Source organism: Oryza glaberrima, chromosome 6, assembly GCF_000147395.1.
Source record: "Oryza glaberrima chromosome 6, OglaRS2, whole genome shotgun sequence".
Lineage (NCBI taxonomy): Eukaryota > Viridiplantae > Streptophyta > Magnoliopsida > Poales > Poaceae > Oryza > Oryza glaberrima.
The window spans coordinates 17,015,260-17,030,492 of NC_068331.1; the positions used below are offsets into that span (position 1 = coordinate 17,015,260).

The 15,233-nt window shown below is 46.1% G+C and overlaps 3 protein-coding genes across 3 annotated transcripts; 1 reads left to right on the top strand and 2 right to left on the bottom strand.

Annotated features, from left to right (window-relative positions):
• Positions 1–4,552: 4,552 nt before the first annotated feature.
• On the top strand, positions 4,553–8,692 carry LOC127776558 (uncharacterized). Its single transcript, XM_052302972.1, has 4 exons — positions 4,553–4,894; positions 4,999–7,287; positions 8,051–8,262; positions 8,375–8,692. Exons 1-4 carry the CDS (start codon positions 4,595–4,597, stop codon positions 8,445–8,447), a joined length of 2,874 nt encoding a protein of 957 aa, XP_052158932.1. The 5' UTR covers positions 4,553–4,594; the 3' UTR covers positions 8,448–8,692.
• A 2,987-nt stretch (positions 8,693–11,679) lies between these two features.
• On the bottom strand, positions 11,680–12,772 carry LOC127776560 (uncharacterized). Its single transcript, XM_052302975.1, has 2 exons — positions 12,301–12,772; positions 11,680–12,198 (listed from the first exon to the last, which is right to left on the bottom strand). The coding sequence occupies exons 1-2, from the start codon at positions 12,734–12,736 to the stop codon at positions 11,858–11,860; spliced, it is 777 nt and encodes a 258-aa protein (XP_052158935.1). The 5' UTR covers positions 12,737–12,772; the 3' UTR covers positions 11,680–11,857.
• A 231-nt stretch (positions 12,773–13,003) lies between these two features.
• Positions 13,004–14,680, bottom strand: LOC127776559 (late embryogenesis abundant protein D-34-like). Its single transcript, XM_052302973.1, has 3 exons — positions 14,046–14,680; positions 13,687–13,959; positions 13,004–13,576 (listed from the first exon to the last, which is right to left on the bottom strand). Exons 1-3 carry the CDS (start codon positions 14,421–14,423, stop codon positions 13,394–13,396), a joined length of 834 nt encoding a protein of 277 aa, XP_052158933.1. The 5' UTR covers positions 14,424–14,680; the 3' UTR covers positions 13,004–13,393.
• Positions 14,681–15,233: the final 553 nt, after the last annotated feature.

The window sequence follows — 15,233 nt, forward strand, 5'->3', positions numbered from 1 at the left end:
TAACAATTGGCTTGTAAAATTAGTAACAGTGATTGTGTGCTTGTGTACCTGTTTGTAGCAAAGTCCAATTGGGTTGATTGATCCTACATGTTTTTTCATCAGATACTACTCATCCTGCATATTTATTCCGCAGGATCCAAATCCAGATGTGCATAGTAGGGATTCATGGCTATAAGCTTATCTCCTACGCTTCAGGAATAGATCAGTCAGAACATCACCGCTGGCTTGCCTTCGTCGCCGCCAACTGGTGTCCTTGCCTATACGGTTGGTTGGCCTATTATGCCGCTGTTGATGGGCGTCTACATCTTCACCGACCGACATCCTCGTCTGCCGCCAACTGGTGTCCTCGCCTTCATAGTTGGATGGTCACACCATCCTTGATGGGCGTCCACATCTTCATCGCCGGCATGCCTTTGCTACCGCCGACTAGTGTCTCCACCTGCACGGTTGGCCTATTATGCCGTCATTGATGGGTGTCTACATCATCACCACCGGCTTGCCGTCGTCGCCATCGACTGGTGTCTTCACCTATACGGTTGGTTGGTCACACCACCATTGTTAGGCGTCTACGTCTTCACCGCCGGCCTGCCTTCGCCGCCGCCGATTGGTGTCTCCGCCTGCACGGTTGGCCTATTATGCCGTCATTGATGGGTGTCTACGTCATCACCACCGGCTTGCCGTCATCGCCATCGACTGGTGTCTTCACCTATATGGTTGGTTGGTCACACCACCATTGTTAGGCGTCTATGTTTTCACCGCCGGCCTGCCTTCGCCGCCGCCGACTGGTGTCTCCGTCTGCATGGTTGGCCTATTATGCCGCCGTTGATGGGTGTCTGCATCATCACCACCGGCTTGCCGTCGTCGCTGCCGACTAATGTCTTTGCCTATACTGTACCACCATTGTTGGGTGTCTACGTCTTCACCGCCGGCCAGCCTTCGCCGCCACCGATCGGTGTCATTGCCTACACAGTTGGATGGTTACACCACCGTTATTGGGGGTCTACGTCTTCCCCACTGGTTTGACGTTGTCGTCGCCGACTGGTGTGTTCGCCTGCACGGTTGGCTTATATGCCACTGTTGATGGGTGTCTACGTCATCACCACCGGCTTGCCGTCGTCTGCCGCTGACTGGTGTCTCCGCCTTCACGGTTTGATGGTCACACCACCGTCGTTGGGCATCTATGTCTTCACCAACTGGCTGCCTTCGTCTGCCGCCGACTAGTGTCTCCGCCTTCACGGTTGGATGGTCACACCACCATTGTTGGGCATCTACATCTTCACCGACCGGCTGCCTTCGTCTACCGCCGACTAGTGTCTCCGCATTCACGGTTGGATGGTCACACCACTGTTGTTGGGTGTCTACGTCTTCTTCACCGACCGGCCGCCTCGTCTGCTATCGATTGGTGTCTCCGCCTGGACGGCTGGCCTATTATGCCGCCGTTGATAGGGATCTACGTCTTCACCATCAGCTTGCCGTCACCGCCGCCGACTGGTTTCCTCGCCTCCACGGCTGGTTGATCACACCACAATCGATGGGCGTAATCGTCTTCACCGCCAGCTCATCTTTGCCGCCGTCCATGGAGTCTTCGCTTTCACGGCTGGCCTATTATACCGCTGCTCAAGGACGTCTTCGTTTTCATCATTATTCTGCTTCCTCTATCGTCGACTGGTTTTGCCAACGCCGACTAGTGGTTTTATCTTCATGACTATGTGTCTTCGCCACCGATTTGCTTCTGATGCCACTGATTCGTGTTCACATCATCATGGCTATGCAACTTTGTCACCATGGTGGAGCGACTTCATCTTCATTGTCTTCGGCACCGGCAAAACTCTATTGCCGCTACTTCTCAAGTTTTGCTACTTCACCAACCACGACGTCTACAAGAGCCTCAACATCTCGGCATGTGTCACCAGATTTGACGCCGCACTAATAACAAGTGGTTTTCCAATTTTCAAGATTTGTACTCGGATATCTTCAACGCATATCTTCATTCAAGAGATGGCTACTCGACGACAAGCTATAGTTCTTGACTCTATGTTCAGATGTTTCCTAACTAACCAAAGAGACGGGGGCTACACAAATATAAGACTCAAAATTCGACAAGCTTTATGTCAAGACAAAGCAATCAATCAGCCAACGAGTTCTATGGAATTTAGTTCGGGAGTTATCAGTTTCGTCTTTGCTTCAGAGCAGAAGTTCTACTTCAGCAACTCTTATTATTTTATCGGCAATTTTGGCTTCTGGACACTGCCACAATCTACTTCAAGTTTTTCAAGTATCAAGTTCAAGATTTAATCTACATGTCTTGGTCAGATTCAGCTCTGCACTCGGGAGTTCAACTGGATGTGGTTTTGAGCTTCTCAAGTTTGATCAAATAGGGAGTTTGGAGTTATCAACTAATCAACTCAGATTTGATGAGTTGGACAACATCATTTACTAATCAACCAAGTGAAGCATCTGCAACAGCTACAGCATTAAGTTTTATTGCCTTCTTCATAAATCAAGAGGTGTTGCATCAATTTTTGTCATGCACATGCCAACATTAAGAAAATACTTGAGCATGGATTTCTTCTCAACAGTTTGATGGATTATTGTTACTGACATCATCACCAGCACCTCTACTTCATCGGCCGTGATGTCTCCACCGTTGCTAATGGGTGACTACGTCTTCGCCTCCGGTTACTTCCATCATTGCCGACTTGTTATTTCGCCTTCACGGTTGACCTACTGTGCAAACGCTGATGAGTGTCTTTGTCATTATCATCAACTGCTACACCGCTATTGACTGGATCACTGACATCGTCATCTTCACCAATATCCTGTCAAGCCTCTTCAACATAGCCTACTCTACTGCTATTGATGGGCAACTTCGTCATCATAGTCGATCATCTCTGTTGCTACTAATCGTCATTTCTGACGATTTGCGTTTGCCGTCGCCGACTATGTTCTTCATCTTCATGATTGGTGGATTTCGCCATCGCTGTTAATGGGCGTCTTCATCTTCTTCACCAGCTGCCTCGTTTGTCACCGACTGATTATTTCGCCACCTTGGCTATACAACTCTATCGCTGTTGCTAGACGCCTTCATCTTCATTGCTAGCTGACCTGACTGCTGCCGACTGGTTTCTTCACCTCCACGGCTGTGCGACTTCATCACCTTTGATTGGTGTCACTGTTTTTACTACCACTGACATTTTCATCACCTCTGATGGGCGATGTCATCCCCATGTTGGTCATCTCGTTTCCATGCCGACTGCATAAGCTACTGTCAATGGACAACTATGACTACAACAGAAGTACAGGCTACATGCTTAAGGGGCTCATCAACTCAAGTGCAAGGATCATACCTTCAATTTGGACTTGTTCTGGATACATGTAATATGAATTCATGATCATGAGTCAATTTCTTATGCTCAACGACTAGACTATTCATTATTCCCCACGAGGGCCATCAGCTGAGTATTTGCACCAGTCGGGATTTGATTATCATATCTACTTTGGTACAACCCGTGAGAGATAACCATTCGGATCAGAAGCTACTCAGATGAGATACACTTGATCCATATTACCGGGAGATTTGTCACTCGGGAGCATATTAATAGGCATGCTATACACGTCATATTTTAAGGGTATCGGTGGACATATTTTGAGCCTAGGCCTAATATGTCTGCAGCCCATATTCTTAGGTGTGGCCTGTCACATTCTTTTAGGGATTTAGGCATTTTTTGCTTAGACAAAAGTGCGCGTGATCAACAAGAACGGCCTAAATTCCTGGTTTAATAATATTGTAAAGTAGATTTAGGAAACCGATACCGTATTGGTTAAGATTTCTATCTTGTAATTCTGCCCCCATCCTATGTAGGGTGGGCAGGAGGTCCTTTAGGGGGCATATTCACAACCAGATCATCATATCAATACTACACTCGGCGGATTCAAATCCTCAAATAGGAGTAGGGTATTACCTCTTGTCAAGAGGGCCTGAACCTGTCTAAATCTTGTCTCCGCATCCATGCACTTTTAGGTCTCGTACGCTACGCCTTTATATTGCCGAAATCTTGTTTCGACAGTGGTGCACTCAAGCTTGAGTGTCGAGCTGCAACAGCAGCAACCCCGACGGTAACAGACAATCCTCGTCTCGTCATAGCTAGTAAGCCTCAGCGTTGACCCCTTCATCACCTCACTGTCGCGGAGCTCAAAGGAGCTAGGCGGCATTCCTCGCGCGACAACCCCACCGCTGGCTTCCCTATGGTGTGGCGGTGAGATCATAGCAGTTGGGCTAGATCGAAGCGACGAGGAGCAGTGGCAACATCGACCCCGATAACCCTTTCACCCTACCACCTGCTACCTTGTCGAGCTAAAGTAAAAGTTTGTGAAGAAAATTTAGTCTGGCATGTAAGTCACACTTATCAAAATTTATGATCATTAAAAAAAAGTACGGTACGAAAAAAACGATCCAATTACATCGTGAGAAATATATACAGTAACATGGTTTTAATTTTACAAAATATAAAATACCAATGACACTGGACCAATATCTATCGCATGGGTTCCAATTAGGAAGGCAGGGGTTTTAGCTCCGCCTCCGCTCGTCGCCATGACCATCCCAATCCCCACTCCCGTCGTCTACCCCGAGATGGCCGGCTTTGCCTCCTCCCCGTACGTCGCGCCCCTCATCTCCTCCCGGATCACCGGTCGCCTCCGCCCCGCCTCGGCGCGGACGGATCCCCTCGGCCTAGCCGCCGCCGCCGCCGCTGTCAGAGTCCGTTCCTGGAGGCGCTTCGCGGGTTCCCGCTGCGAAGTCGCGCTTCTCCCGGCCCGGAGGATCAGCGCGCAGCCCCGTCGCCGGAACGCCCTGCGCGAGAAGGCATCGCCGCCGCCGCCAGCCGATCCGCAGGTGCGTGCTCAGTATGACGGTTCCCCGGAAACCTGGGTCGCGATACGACAAATAATCCTTCTTTTCTTGGTTGCATTGTAAAAACCATTCTTCTTGGTTGCCAGGTACTAGAAGAATCTGGTTCTTTGGATGTGCAGCGGCTGCCGGATCTTGATCGCGAGCCGGGAATTTCTGGTGGTCTGGATGCCGTTACAAGTGGAAATATTGTTTCGAAATGGAACTTGGAAGGTGGGAGTGATGTGGTTGGACTTGGAGTTGCACAGACTGGTCCTGGAATCGTTGGTAGGGGTGGCAATACAGAGGTACAAGGGCGCGGTGGCAATGTGGAGGAGGTTATGATCTCTCGTGCAGGAGCAATGGCTAATCAATTTGGAAGTGGTGAATGTGAGGTTCCAACGCTTAGCTCATCATTTCCGTTTCTCACAGTTGAGGCAAAGGAACCGCTGGTTGTAGATGCTCAGTTTTTGGCTGTGCAAATAGACAAGCCTCGTTTGAGGAGCATTGCATGGAGCGGTTTTGCTGCGCTGTGTGCTGCTTGTGTTTTGCTTGCGGTGTCCAAGTTGATTTGGGGAAATGGTAAGAAATACCTGTCAAGGAACATGTTTGACATTCTTAGGCCTCGGATGAACAAGGGTGAATCGGGCAAAGGTGGAATCAAGGTTCTCAAGAATGTAAAATGTCCAGAAGATTTATTGGGAAGACCACAATTAGACAGGCACAAATTGATGAATAACATCAAAAGAGCCAAGCAATCTAGAGAATTGTTTGACCTCAGTAGTGTATTTGGTTACTGTAGTGTTGCTACTTGTTATGATGTAATTATAACAGAGACCAGAAGAATGGTAACAAATGTTCACACGTTACTTGAAGGAATCCTTGAACAAAGCAAAACAAAGAGCAAACATTCTGTGTTGTTTCCACACCCTGCTGCTACCAATGGCCAAGAGGTTTCTGCAAGTCATGGTCAGTGTTCTGTATATCTCAATGATGTCTTAGGCTGTGCTGAATTACCTGATATCAGTATATCCAATAATATTATTGGGGAAACTGTGGAGTCGTCTGTGGATTTCAAAAGCAGTGCACAAGTCATGGACAATAGTGTGAAAAATCAGAATAATGTTGGAGATATTGAACCACCTGTGGACACACCTACTAATGATATGCCGACTGATGCAAAGGATAGTATACCCATGGTGCACGTGGTTGAAATAGAAGAACAGATTGGTTCTCCAGATGAATGTATTGACGGTCTTAATAGTATCAGCATCCCATCATCTGAATTTGAAGGACAAAAACAATTTCCAGACATAAGTGTGAAGAATGTGGATGGCATTTTTGGAATAAAATCATCACAGATCAGTAGTGATACAGATGTGATTGGTACAAATGATAATTCACACAAGTTTAGCATTAATGTTGCCTCAAAAACAACTGGTGATTTGTCATCTGGCTGTTCCAACAGCATACCATCTGAATCAGAAAGTAAGGAAATACCCGTGGATATTAATCGGAATGATCTCAATTACTTTCAGGAAATTGAAGCACAAAGTACCTTTGCAAATTATGATGCTCAGACAGTTCAGTACGAAGAAATTTCTCATAGAGTAAGCATGATAACTAAAGAAGCTTGTATAAATCCAGCAATGGCTGATATTTTGATTACAAAATCACCTCAGAGAATCGGTGAGGAGCCTGTGGATCTGATGAGAGGTAATGCACAATCCATGCAAGAACTAGAACCATCCAGCTCTATTAGGGATCACAAACAGATAGTTCTTGCAAATCAGAAAAACAACATAATAAGTAGAAGTCACAATGAAACACAGGCTAGTTCAGAAATAGACAGTATTGGGACAAATGATAATGCTAGCACATCTTCAGTTTATGACCTGCCGGAAGAATCAATACACCAAAGTGCAAAAAATTCAACAGAGAACACATCTTATAACGAAGAGCCTGAAGAATCTATTATTAAAAGGAAAATCAAATTACATCAAGAAATGTGCAATGATAAGGATGCTCAAACAAAGCACAAAGTAGAAGGTGTATCTGAAATTGGCCCTGAGTTTGGTCCATCAAATGATGTATGTAAAACTGAAACAGTGGCAAAGAAACGGTCAAAGAAAACGCCATGTGATAAGGGACTTAAAGTGCCAGAACAGGATATAGTTCAATGTAACAGCATGGCTGATAAGAAAAGCAGTAGCAAGAATGTCAAAAGGACAAGGAAAAATCTGAAAAGTGCACTTCGCAACCAAGGAACTCAAACAACACAAGAAATTTCTGAAACAGCGCTCGTGGTAAATTCGCCTGATGATGCACCCAGAGCTGAAAACATAAGACCTTTTGGTGGGTCAGGTTCATCGACAGAAACACAATCTCCAATGTTTTCAGTAAGTTCCCTCCTGTTATGGTTTTTTTACTTAGATCTATGGAAATTTATTGTATTTGTAATGGATGATTATTATGTTTATTGCCTAGAACATATTATGTTCTTATAGGGCATTCTTGTGATGCCCCATCCAGCATATTGATATTCAATTTTTTGTATTGATGACTTGAAGTCTTTACATCTGGTTTGATTTGATTTCAGCCCTTCTACTATAGGATTTTGTTCAATTAAACACCTTTGTTTTTGCATCTAGATATTAGCTAATTTTACCTTTAACTGATATATCTTTGTTATGTGATGACTTAATATGAGGCTACAATGACTGTCAATTGTAATGATATTAACTATTATGTTGATCAATTGCCCTTGTCTAGGAAAAATGCTATGAAATAAACTGTCAAAAAATATATACATATAAAGAAACTAATATGTGATATGACTTGCCCTGATCCTTGCCTGTACATAAGTTATTTGAGAAGCTGCATAATAACTTGATCATGCATTCTAATGGAACTAATTGTCATATTGTTCAATATATTTTACACAAGACATGCATGATGTTTCCCATAAGTGCACTCATATCTTCTTCACTGTCCTACAAGGCCTAGAATGGATTGAAGACTTCAAATTTGCAAGTTCTTTTGTATTTGTATCGCTGTCTCTTTAAATTGGAAGTTTTTCATATGAAGTAATAGGTCAAATTCTTTCCTGTTTTATCCGTTGTCCTGTGTTTCTCATTAGTTATGTCCACCGCTCTATTGCAGGATACATTCAGTGAAGCTCGGCCTAATGGCTTCAGTATTAGTACGATGAGGAAGGAAAAATCAAAACACAATTTCCAACCTCTGGAAAGTGTAGAGGCAGCAGCAGTAAAATTTAAAACCAATAGGCATGGTGACAATATCATGAACGAGAGAGCAATTGATTTCGACATATCAAATTTGGGTGTAACCACCACCAAGAAAATGACAAAGAGGTAACTTTCCTGAAAGGAATTTCATTTTTTAAGTCAAAGACCACATATAGTAACAATTTAAATGGTATATTACTTGTTTGAATCGGTCATTGCACTTTCTTTTTCTTTACAGAAGGTCATTGTCAAAGCGTAAAAAGCCTGCTAATGGACTCGGAGGAGCCACTGACGTGCCACCAGATGTATAAATTGTTCCGTTTATTGTCCTTCATGTATAGGGCTTTTCGGCAGAGTGGCAGCACCTAGTTAATGTGCAACAAATTGCTTGATGAGCGATTGTGTCAATATTGCACATGAAGCCATCAGCTAAAGAGGATAAATCATCTCAACAATCTGAGCAATAATTTCATGTTTCTTGTTGCAAGAAAAACTTGGTAATGTATTGCCTGACTGGATCTCTTTTTTAGTCCAACTGGATTATGTTCAGTTTTCACATTAATTCATAACTCCTATTCTGTTTGAACTGGAGCTCCATTGTGAAATTATATTCACCATAGTAGCATGCATAATGTGATTATTCCTAAAATAATGTTCTAGAACTCATGCAACTGGAAAATTTTAAACTTTGGCCACTAATATTTACAACAGTATACATATTTTTCCTGTTCAAAAATGTTGGTCAATTTAGAATCAGAAGTACTTCAATAGTCCTATTTTTAAAAACTCACTCCGTCCCAAAATATAGCAAACTAGTACTCAATTAGACACCACCCAGTACTACGAATCTAGACTGGGGGTCTAATCAAGTACTAGGTTGCTATATTTTGGGACGGAGGGAATACTAAATAAGGGATACATAACTGAAGGAGGTATGTTCATAATAAAGAAGAAGCTAAGTATTATAGAAATTAAAATAAACAACTTCATTTGTTTGGCATTGCTAGTGTGAATCAAACCATACAAGCCAAATGAGATTCACATGTGGATGATGCTTAATCATTTTGGGGTCCACAACTACACATCGTAATAAAATGAACAAAACACAACCTGAACTTTTGCATCCATGATTCGGTAGGATGATGGGCAGATAAGTGAATCATGTTTCTTCGTTCAAACAACTAAATTGTTCCCTTAGCATTGGTTGCTGCAGTGCAGCGCAGTGGGAGTTGGAATCAAACACTTTTGTACTCTTCTCTCCAATGTTGGTTGGTTTTAGAGATTTCATTAGCTCGGCAATAAAAACATGCCCATTTTAACCAAGTGAAGGTGATGTGAACCTGGATTCACATCTGGGTAACTACCATGTAGAGGAATTGCCAAACGACATGGCTTGAAGGGGTTTATGATATTAGAATGTGGAGATAGAAATGCAAAGGGACTAGAGAAGTAGATCAACTGAGACATATCTTTTGCTTGGTTGATAATGGATGCATGCTATCTCTTTTATAGAATGAGCAACCAAACTCTAGGGAACGATATGTAACTTCATACTCTTACTAACTATAGGCTCTGATTACTGATACTATAGTAGACTATGAACTTCGCTGACAGCTACTTAATTGGATTCCTTGGGCCATAAGACCATTTGGTCAACAACATGTCATTGTTGTGCACATGTGAACATCTATGCTACCACTGCTCTGCACCTGCTTCTATTGCTGTGATAATTGCCCATGATGCCTAGGCCTTTGCCTGGTGCAGCCATTTCCAAGTTCTATCAGAAAAATATTATGAGTGGGTATGTCCCTTTGTCGTCGTGTGATGATCCATGACAAGAAGTGTAAATTTGCAGTACTATATCCGATTATGGACTGGTAGGCTGGTAGCTGTTGATCAGAACATGAACCATTAGTCCATTACAAATATGCTTCTATTTATCAATACAAACACTAAGAATGGATTACATCATGAGTTATCAAAATCGTTCAAACTTCCACTAAATTTTTATGTTTGTTAAGAACCTGTAACAGCATAACTTTATTAATCACAAGAAAAAATATGTATTAACAGTCTATCTGGAGAAGCTTATAAACTTTTTGGCAGATGGTGTGCTGCATAGCATCATGCCATGCCAGAAAAATTATGGGATAGATAATTAAAGACGAATTCATGGGTTTGAATAATTCCCCCTCAATCCATGGGTTATTCCACACCTATTGTGGTGTAGAATTATTCCCCTCAATCCCCTCCAAACCGAACAAGGCCTTAAGGATGTGGCACTGATACAACCAAACAACTTGGAGAAACTCAGGTACAATTTAATCTATTCCTACTATACCAATGGATTTATTGTGCCTTGGAGTTTTAAATTTATTGCACAAGTACTAAGAACATGATTATGTGTTTATCCTCTTGATAGATAGGATTGTTATCCTTCAAACGGTTCAAATAGCAGTACTCAGCATCTTGTTTCTTTTGGTGATCTGCATGTATATACTGTAAGCCACTAAGCCTGAAGGAGCTTCTTTGCTATTGGTTTGTGCATATTGCACACTTATGCTTATGCTTATCAGCCAAAATTTGAATTTTCAATCTTAAATTTGGAGCTGATTTTGGTGTTCTTTCATCGCAGATTATATTTTAGCCTTTGCTTTTAGATCGTTAAGAACAAGTACATGAAAGTTTTATTCAAAAATTATTTTTCATTTGTAAATATGTCGTTTCGCTTTATCCTCCAAACGATGAGGCTATAATAACCTATGAAATTTGCAACGCATGAAAGATTCCCATGAAATTCTGGTGAACCATGATGAGACATTCCTTTAGTTGGTCTCTATACTTTAAAACTCAAATATCTGCCAGCGGATACCTTATCTATGAGCACTGCACTTGATGTAGAACAAAGGGTGTATGTTATTCATAAAAAAACCATGTGTTGCAGCACCGCATTTAGTATGAAAATATTCTTCTGAAACACTAAATCTAGTGTAGATACAACAGCAATAAAATCTTGCAGCTTCTCCAAGGGGATGCCTTTTGTTTCTACAGATGCTACAGCATTGCCGACAAGTGTGGTGCTCAGTGAGTTACCACGGTAGAACAGAACCATGATGTACTTACCTCATGTATTTCTTGATCTCATGGATATCTCAATACCTCTTTGTGAGGTGTCCTCTGACGTGTAGTCCAACATAATTATTTAATTGCTCTTATTTTAATCAGAGAGATCGTTCTTATACTGCTTCTCAAGTTATTTGGAGTGTTTCCTAACCTTGCAGAGAAGCACATTTTTTTTCTGGCACATTATTACTCATCCACGACTGGAAGTAGGAAGGTAAGAGAGAATATACGGGGCTTGCAGGCTGAAATTTACTGGTAATGGCGTTTCTGGTCCTACCTGGATGCACTGGGTCTGCTCTGCTGAGGTTGCTATTTGGATCTGAAGAACTCAATGTAAGTACAAACACATGTTGGTGCATCCAGTGTTGAACTTTGGGTAGCTATGTTTTCCCATATATTTTAGCTTCGATACACAAAAATTAAATCATGTAGATTCGTCTGGAGAGATGCCTTCATATATTATGATGTCATTGGCTGTTACAAAAATTAGTGGTCATAGTTTTTTTTTTTTGGAGAACATATTATGCTCCATGACCAAAGGGGCAAGCCTATACACTATTTACCTGAACTTTGCAGTTACAAGCCTATTATTAACTGATCATATAATTGAGAACCAAAATGCAGCCATGACCACCACAAACTTCAGGAGGTGTGTTCTGATCCCCTCGTCGACGTTGGTACGCCGGCGTGCTTCGCTGCGGCTGGCTGTCTTCTTCTTAGCTCCGCCGTTGCCTTTGCCGTTGCCGCTGCCGTAGCCGTTGCCATAGTTCCCGTTCATCCCCTGATCGTCATCAGCATTCTCACCGTCGGCGCTCCTCTTCGACTTCTTGGATGGAGGCATTACGACGGCCTGAGGTGGTGGTGAATCGACGGTGGTCTCGGTCGCGGTTGCTGCCTCTGTTGCTGCCGGTGGCGCGTCCGTCTGCTCCTGCACCGGCACTGGAATACGGCAAAATTTGCAAGGAGCCAGTGTTGGTTTACGATTCACGAATGCCAGAAAATGTTTTCGATGCTAGTAAGATGATTTTTTTTTTTTTTTACCTTGGCAAGACAGGACAGGGGGAGCGTAGAGGAGGCATCCAGGCAGCGGCAGCGCCAGCGGGAGCGTGGGGAGCGCCGCGGCGAGGCTGGCCAGCACGCGCACGCCGGCGCCGCCGCCGTTCGACGGCAGCAGCAGCGAGCACAGGCAGCGGTGGCCGGCGTCGAGCGCCTGGTTCAGCGACGAGCAGCAGGCGCCGCTGATGTTCCCTCCTGCGATGCCGATGCCGGCGCCGGCGCCGGCGACCGCGTCCTGCAGGCACGGCGCCAGGTCCAGCCCCTCGAACATGCCGCAGCACGACGTGGGGATCGCCTGCGCCCTCGCCATTGCTGCTCCTCCTCCTCCACCGAGGAGGACCAGCAGATGGAGAAGAGCAGCGGCTGCGTGTAATCTGCAGCGCAAGTGACGATGATGCGGCAGATTAACTGGAGATGTCATGTTAATTAGCTGGCTAATGATTTGATCCGTGTAATATGCTGGTTTACTGATGCATTTTCATCATGGTTAAGATAAGAGAAGGTTTATATAGGGCAGTAACAGCATTGGTCAAACGAAGACCTGTATTAATGTTAGCTCATTTTATTTGATGTTTATGGAGAAACGATGCATCTTTTTGCAGTTGACTCATGCTTAATATGTGGCCGCACTCATGCATGCAGTCCATGTATACGTTTGACTCCGCACCTACCCGTGTTCCCTTGCGCCATGCGTGAGTGAGCAACAAGAAGCTACAGAACTCAGTAAAATTGTTCGTGTTCCCTTTTTTTTTTTCATCAGTGAACTCAAGAATATTGCACGTAGCCAGTGTTGTAAGACCAAAGAAGGAAGCTAGCTCAGGCTTGATTATGTGCTTACATTCCATACTTGAAGAGCTCAGCAAAAAGAAACAGAGAACGAGACTGCATCAGAGGAGACTGGTGCAAACCATGGGAAACACCACCACACTCGCTTCTTTATTTGTGTCCACAGCAACAGGTGACATCACACGCTTGACTCATCTGACTGCAGCATATACACACGCAAAAGGTACAGGGACACGCACTAGCTGTGTACGGGCCGGCACAGTGATACCACAAAAAAGTACAGGGGACTGGTTCACTCAGCGTCGTCATCGGCGTCGTCGTCGGCTTGGTTGAGCCTCGCCGCCGTGGACACCGCGGCGCCCACCCCGCCGGCCCTGGTCCGCGCTGCGGCGTCGCTGTACGTCTCCGCCTGCACAACCTTCGCCGCGTCCTCTGCCCCCGCCACCTTGTCCCCCGCCAGCTTCGCCGTCGCGTCCTGCACGAACGCGAATCGCATCTCATACATTGTGTTACAACTCCAAACCGTTTGTACTAGTGCTCCCTACTTGTTGTTGGCAAGGGTTTTTTTTTTTTTTTTTGACGTACCGTGAGGACATCGCCCACCGTGATCTTGTCGTCGTCGCGGTCGGCGTCGGCGTTGGAGCGCGCCGCCGCCTGCGCCTGGTCGGCGAGGCCGCCGGGCATGGTCACGTCGGACCCTTGCGCCGCCATCTCCGCCGCGCGGATGGCCTCCACGTCCGTCCTGTCCACCGGACGTTCGCCCGCGGCCAGCGCCGTCGCCTCCAGCGCCTCGCCCACGGTTATCTTGGTCGCGTCCTGCTCCACCGCCTGGTCGGCGACGGAGTACTGCCCCACCACCTATACGCACGGCGCATCAGGGTCGTGAACATGATAGCCACCTGGGTATGATTGCAAGAAAGAAGACGCCTGAAGTTTGTATGTACCTGGCCGGCGACGAACTCGGTGATGATGCGGCCGCCGGGCACGGAGGTCTGGGTGACGGCGATGCCCTGGTTGGTGGCGGCGTCGCTGGCCTGGCCGGGACGAACGGCGCCGACGGCCTGGTTGTACGCGGCGGCCGTCTCCATGGCGACCCCGGCACTGTAGCCCCCGCCGATATCCTGCGGGACGGGGACGCCCGGCACGCTCTCCTCGGCGGAGCGCATCGCGGCGGCGTCCCGCGGCGCGATGGGCTGGCCGGCGAGCTCGCCCGTGACGGCGAACACGTGGCCGTACTTGATGGCCTCCGTCTGGCCCTGGCCCTGGCCCTGGGCCTGGGATTGCAGCTGGTCCTCCATTCTCTGCGGCTGCGGCTGCGCCATGGCTACCTCTATCCCTCCGTGCCCTGTTTCCTCCGGCAAGCTAGCTCGTAGTAGTAGTGGTAATGCTTACTCCGGTGGTGCTCCGGCGGATCGAGAGTATGTATGATCGGACGTGGTGATCGGCGTCGCGAGCCGGGCCGCTTTTATCGTCGTCGCGGCGTGCGGCGACACGTTGGTCAGGCCGCGGTGATGCGGTGGCCGGCGAACGCACGGGACGGAGGACACGTCGCGGTTCGGCGCTGGAATGGTGGATGGGGGGGGAGTGTCGTCGCATGGTTCGGCACGGGCGCGTGTGGTACGTGTCAGCACATCATAGGAGACGACGTGCAGGGGCGGTGCATGCGTGGATCACGTACTGGATATTTCCTGCGGTTGTACTCGTGTCCTCGCGTACGCTCTCCTGCGTGGACAGATCCTTGGAATTTTGGTGTTTTTTTATCATGCTTGGAATCTCCATCGAAGTTTATTTTTAGGTTTTTGAGATATACTAGCCTTTGGTCTTTATAATTGCACACAAGGTTTCCAAACTACAGGTGTCGGGGTTACCGCGCCCCGGTGGTAAGCACGGTAACCGTCACTACTACGAAAATCATCATTCGTGGCGGCCATTTTGGGTTTTCGCTGGCGGAAATCGCAGCCGCCAGAAAGCAAAGGCCAGTGAAAATGTCGATTTTCACTAGCAGTTATTTACCGCCAGCCAAAATGCATCTTCGCTGGCGGCCAAGAAAGGAACGCCCGCCAGCAAAGAGATGTCTTCGCTGGCGGTAGCCTTAGGACGGCCACCAGCGAAGACATGTCTTTGCTGGCGGC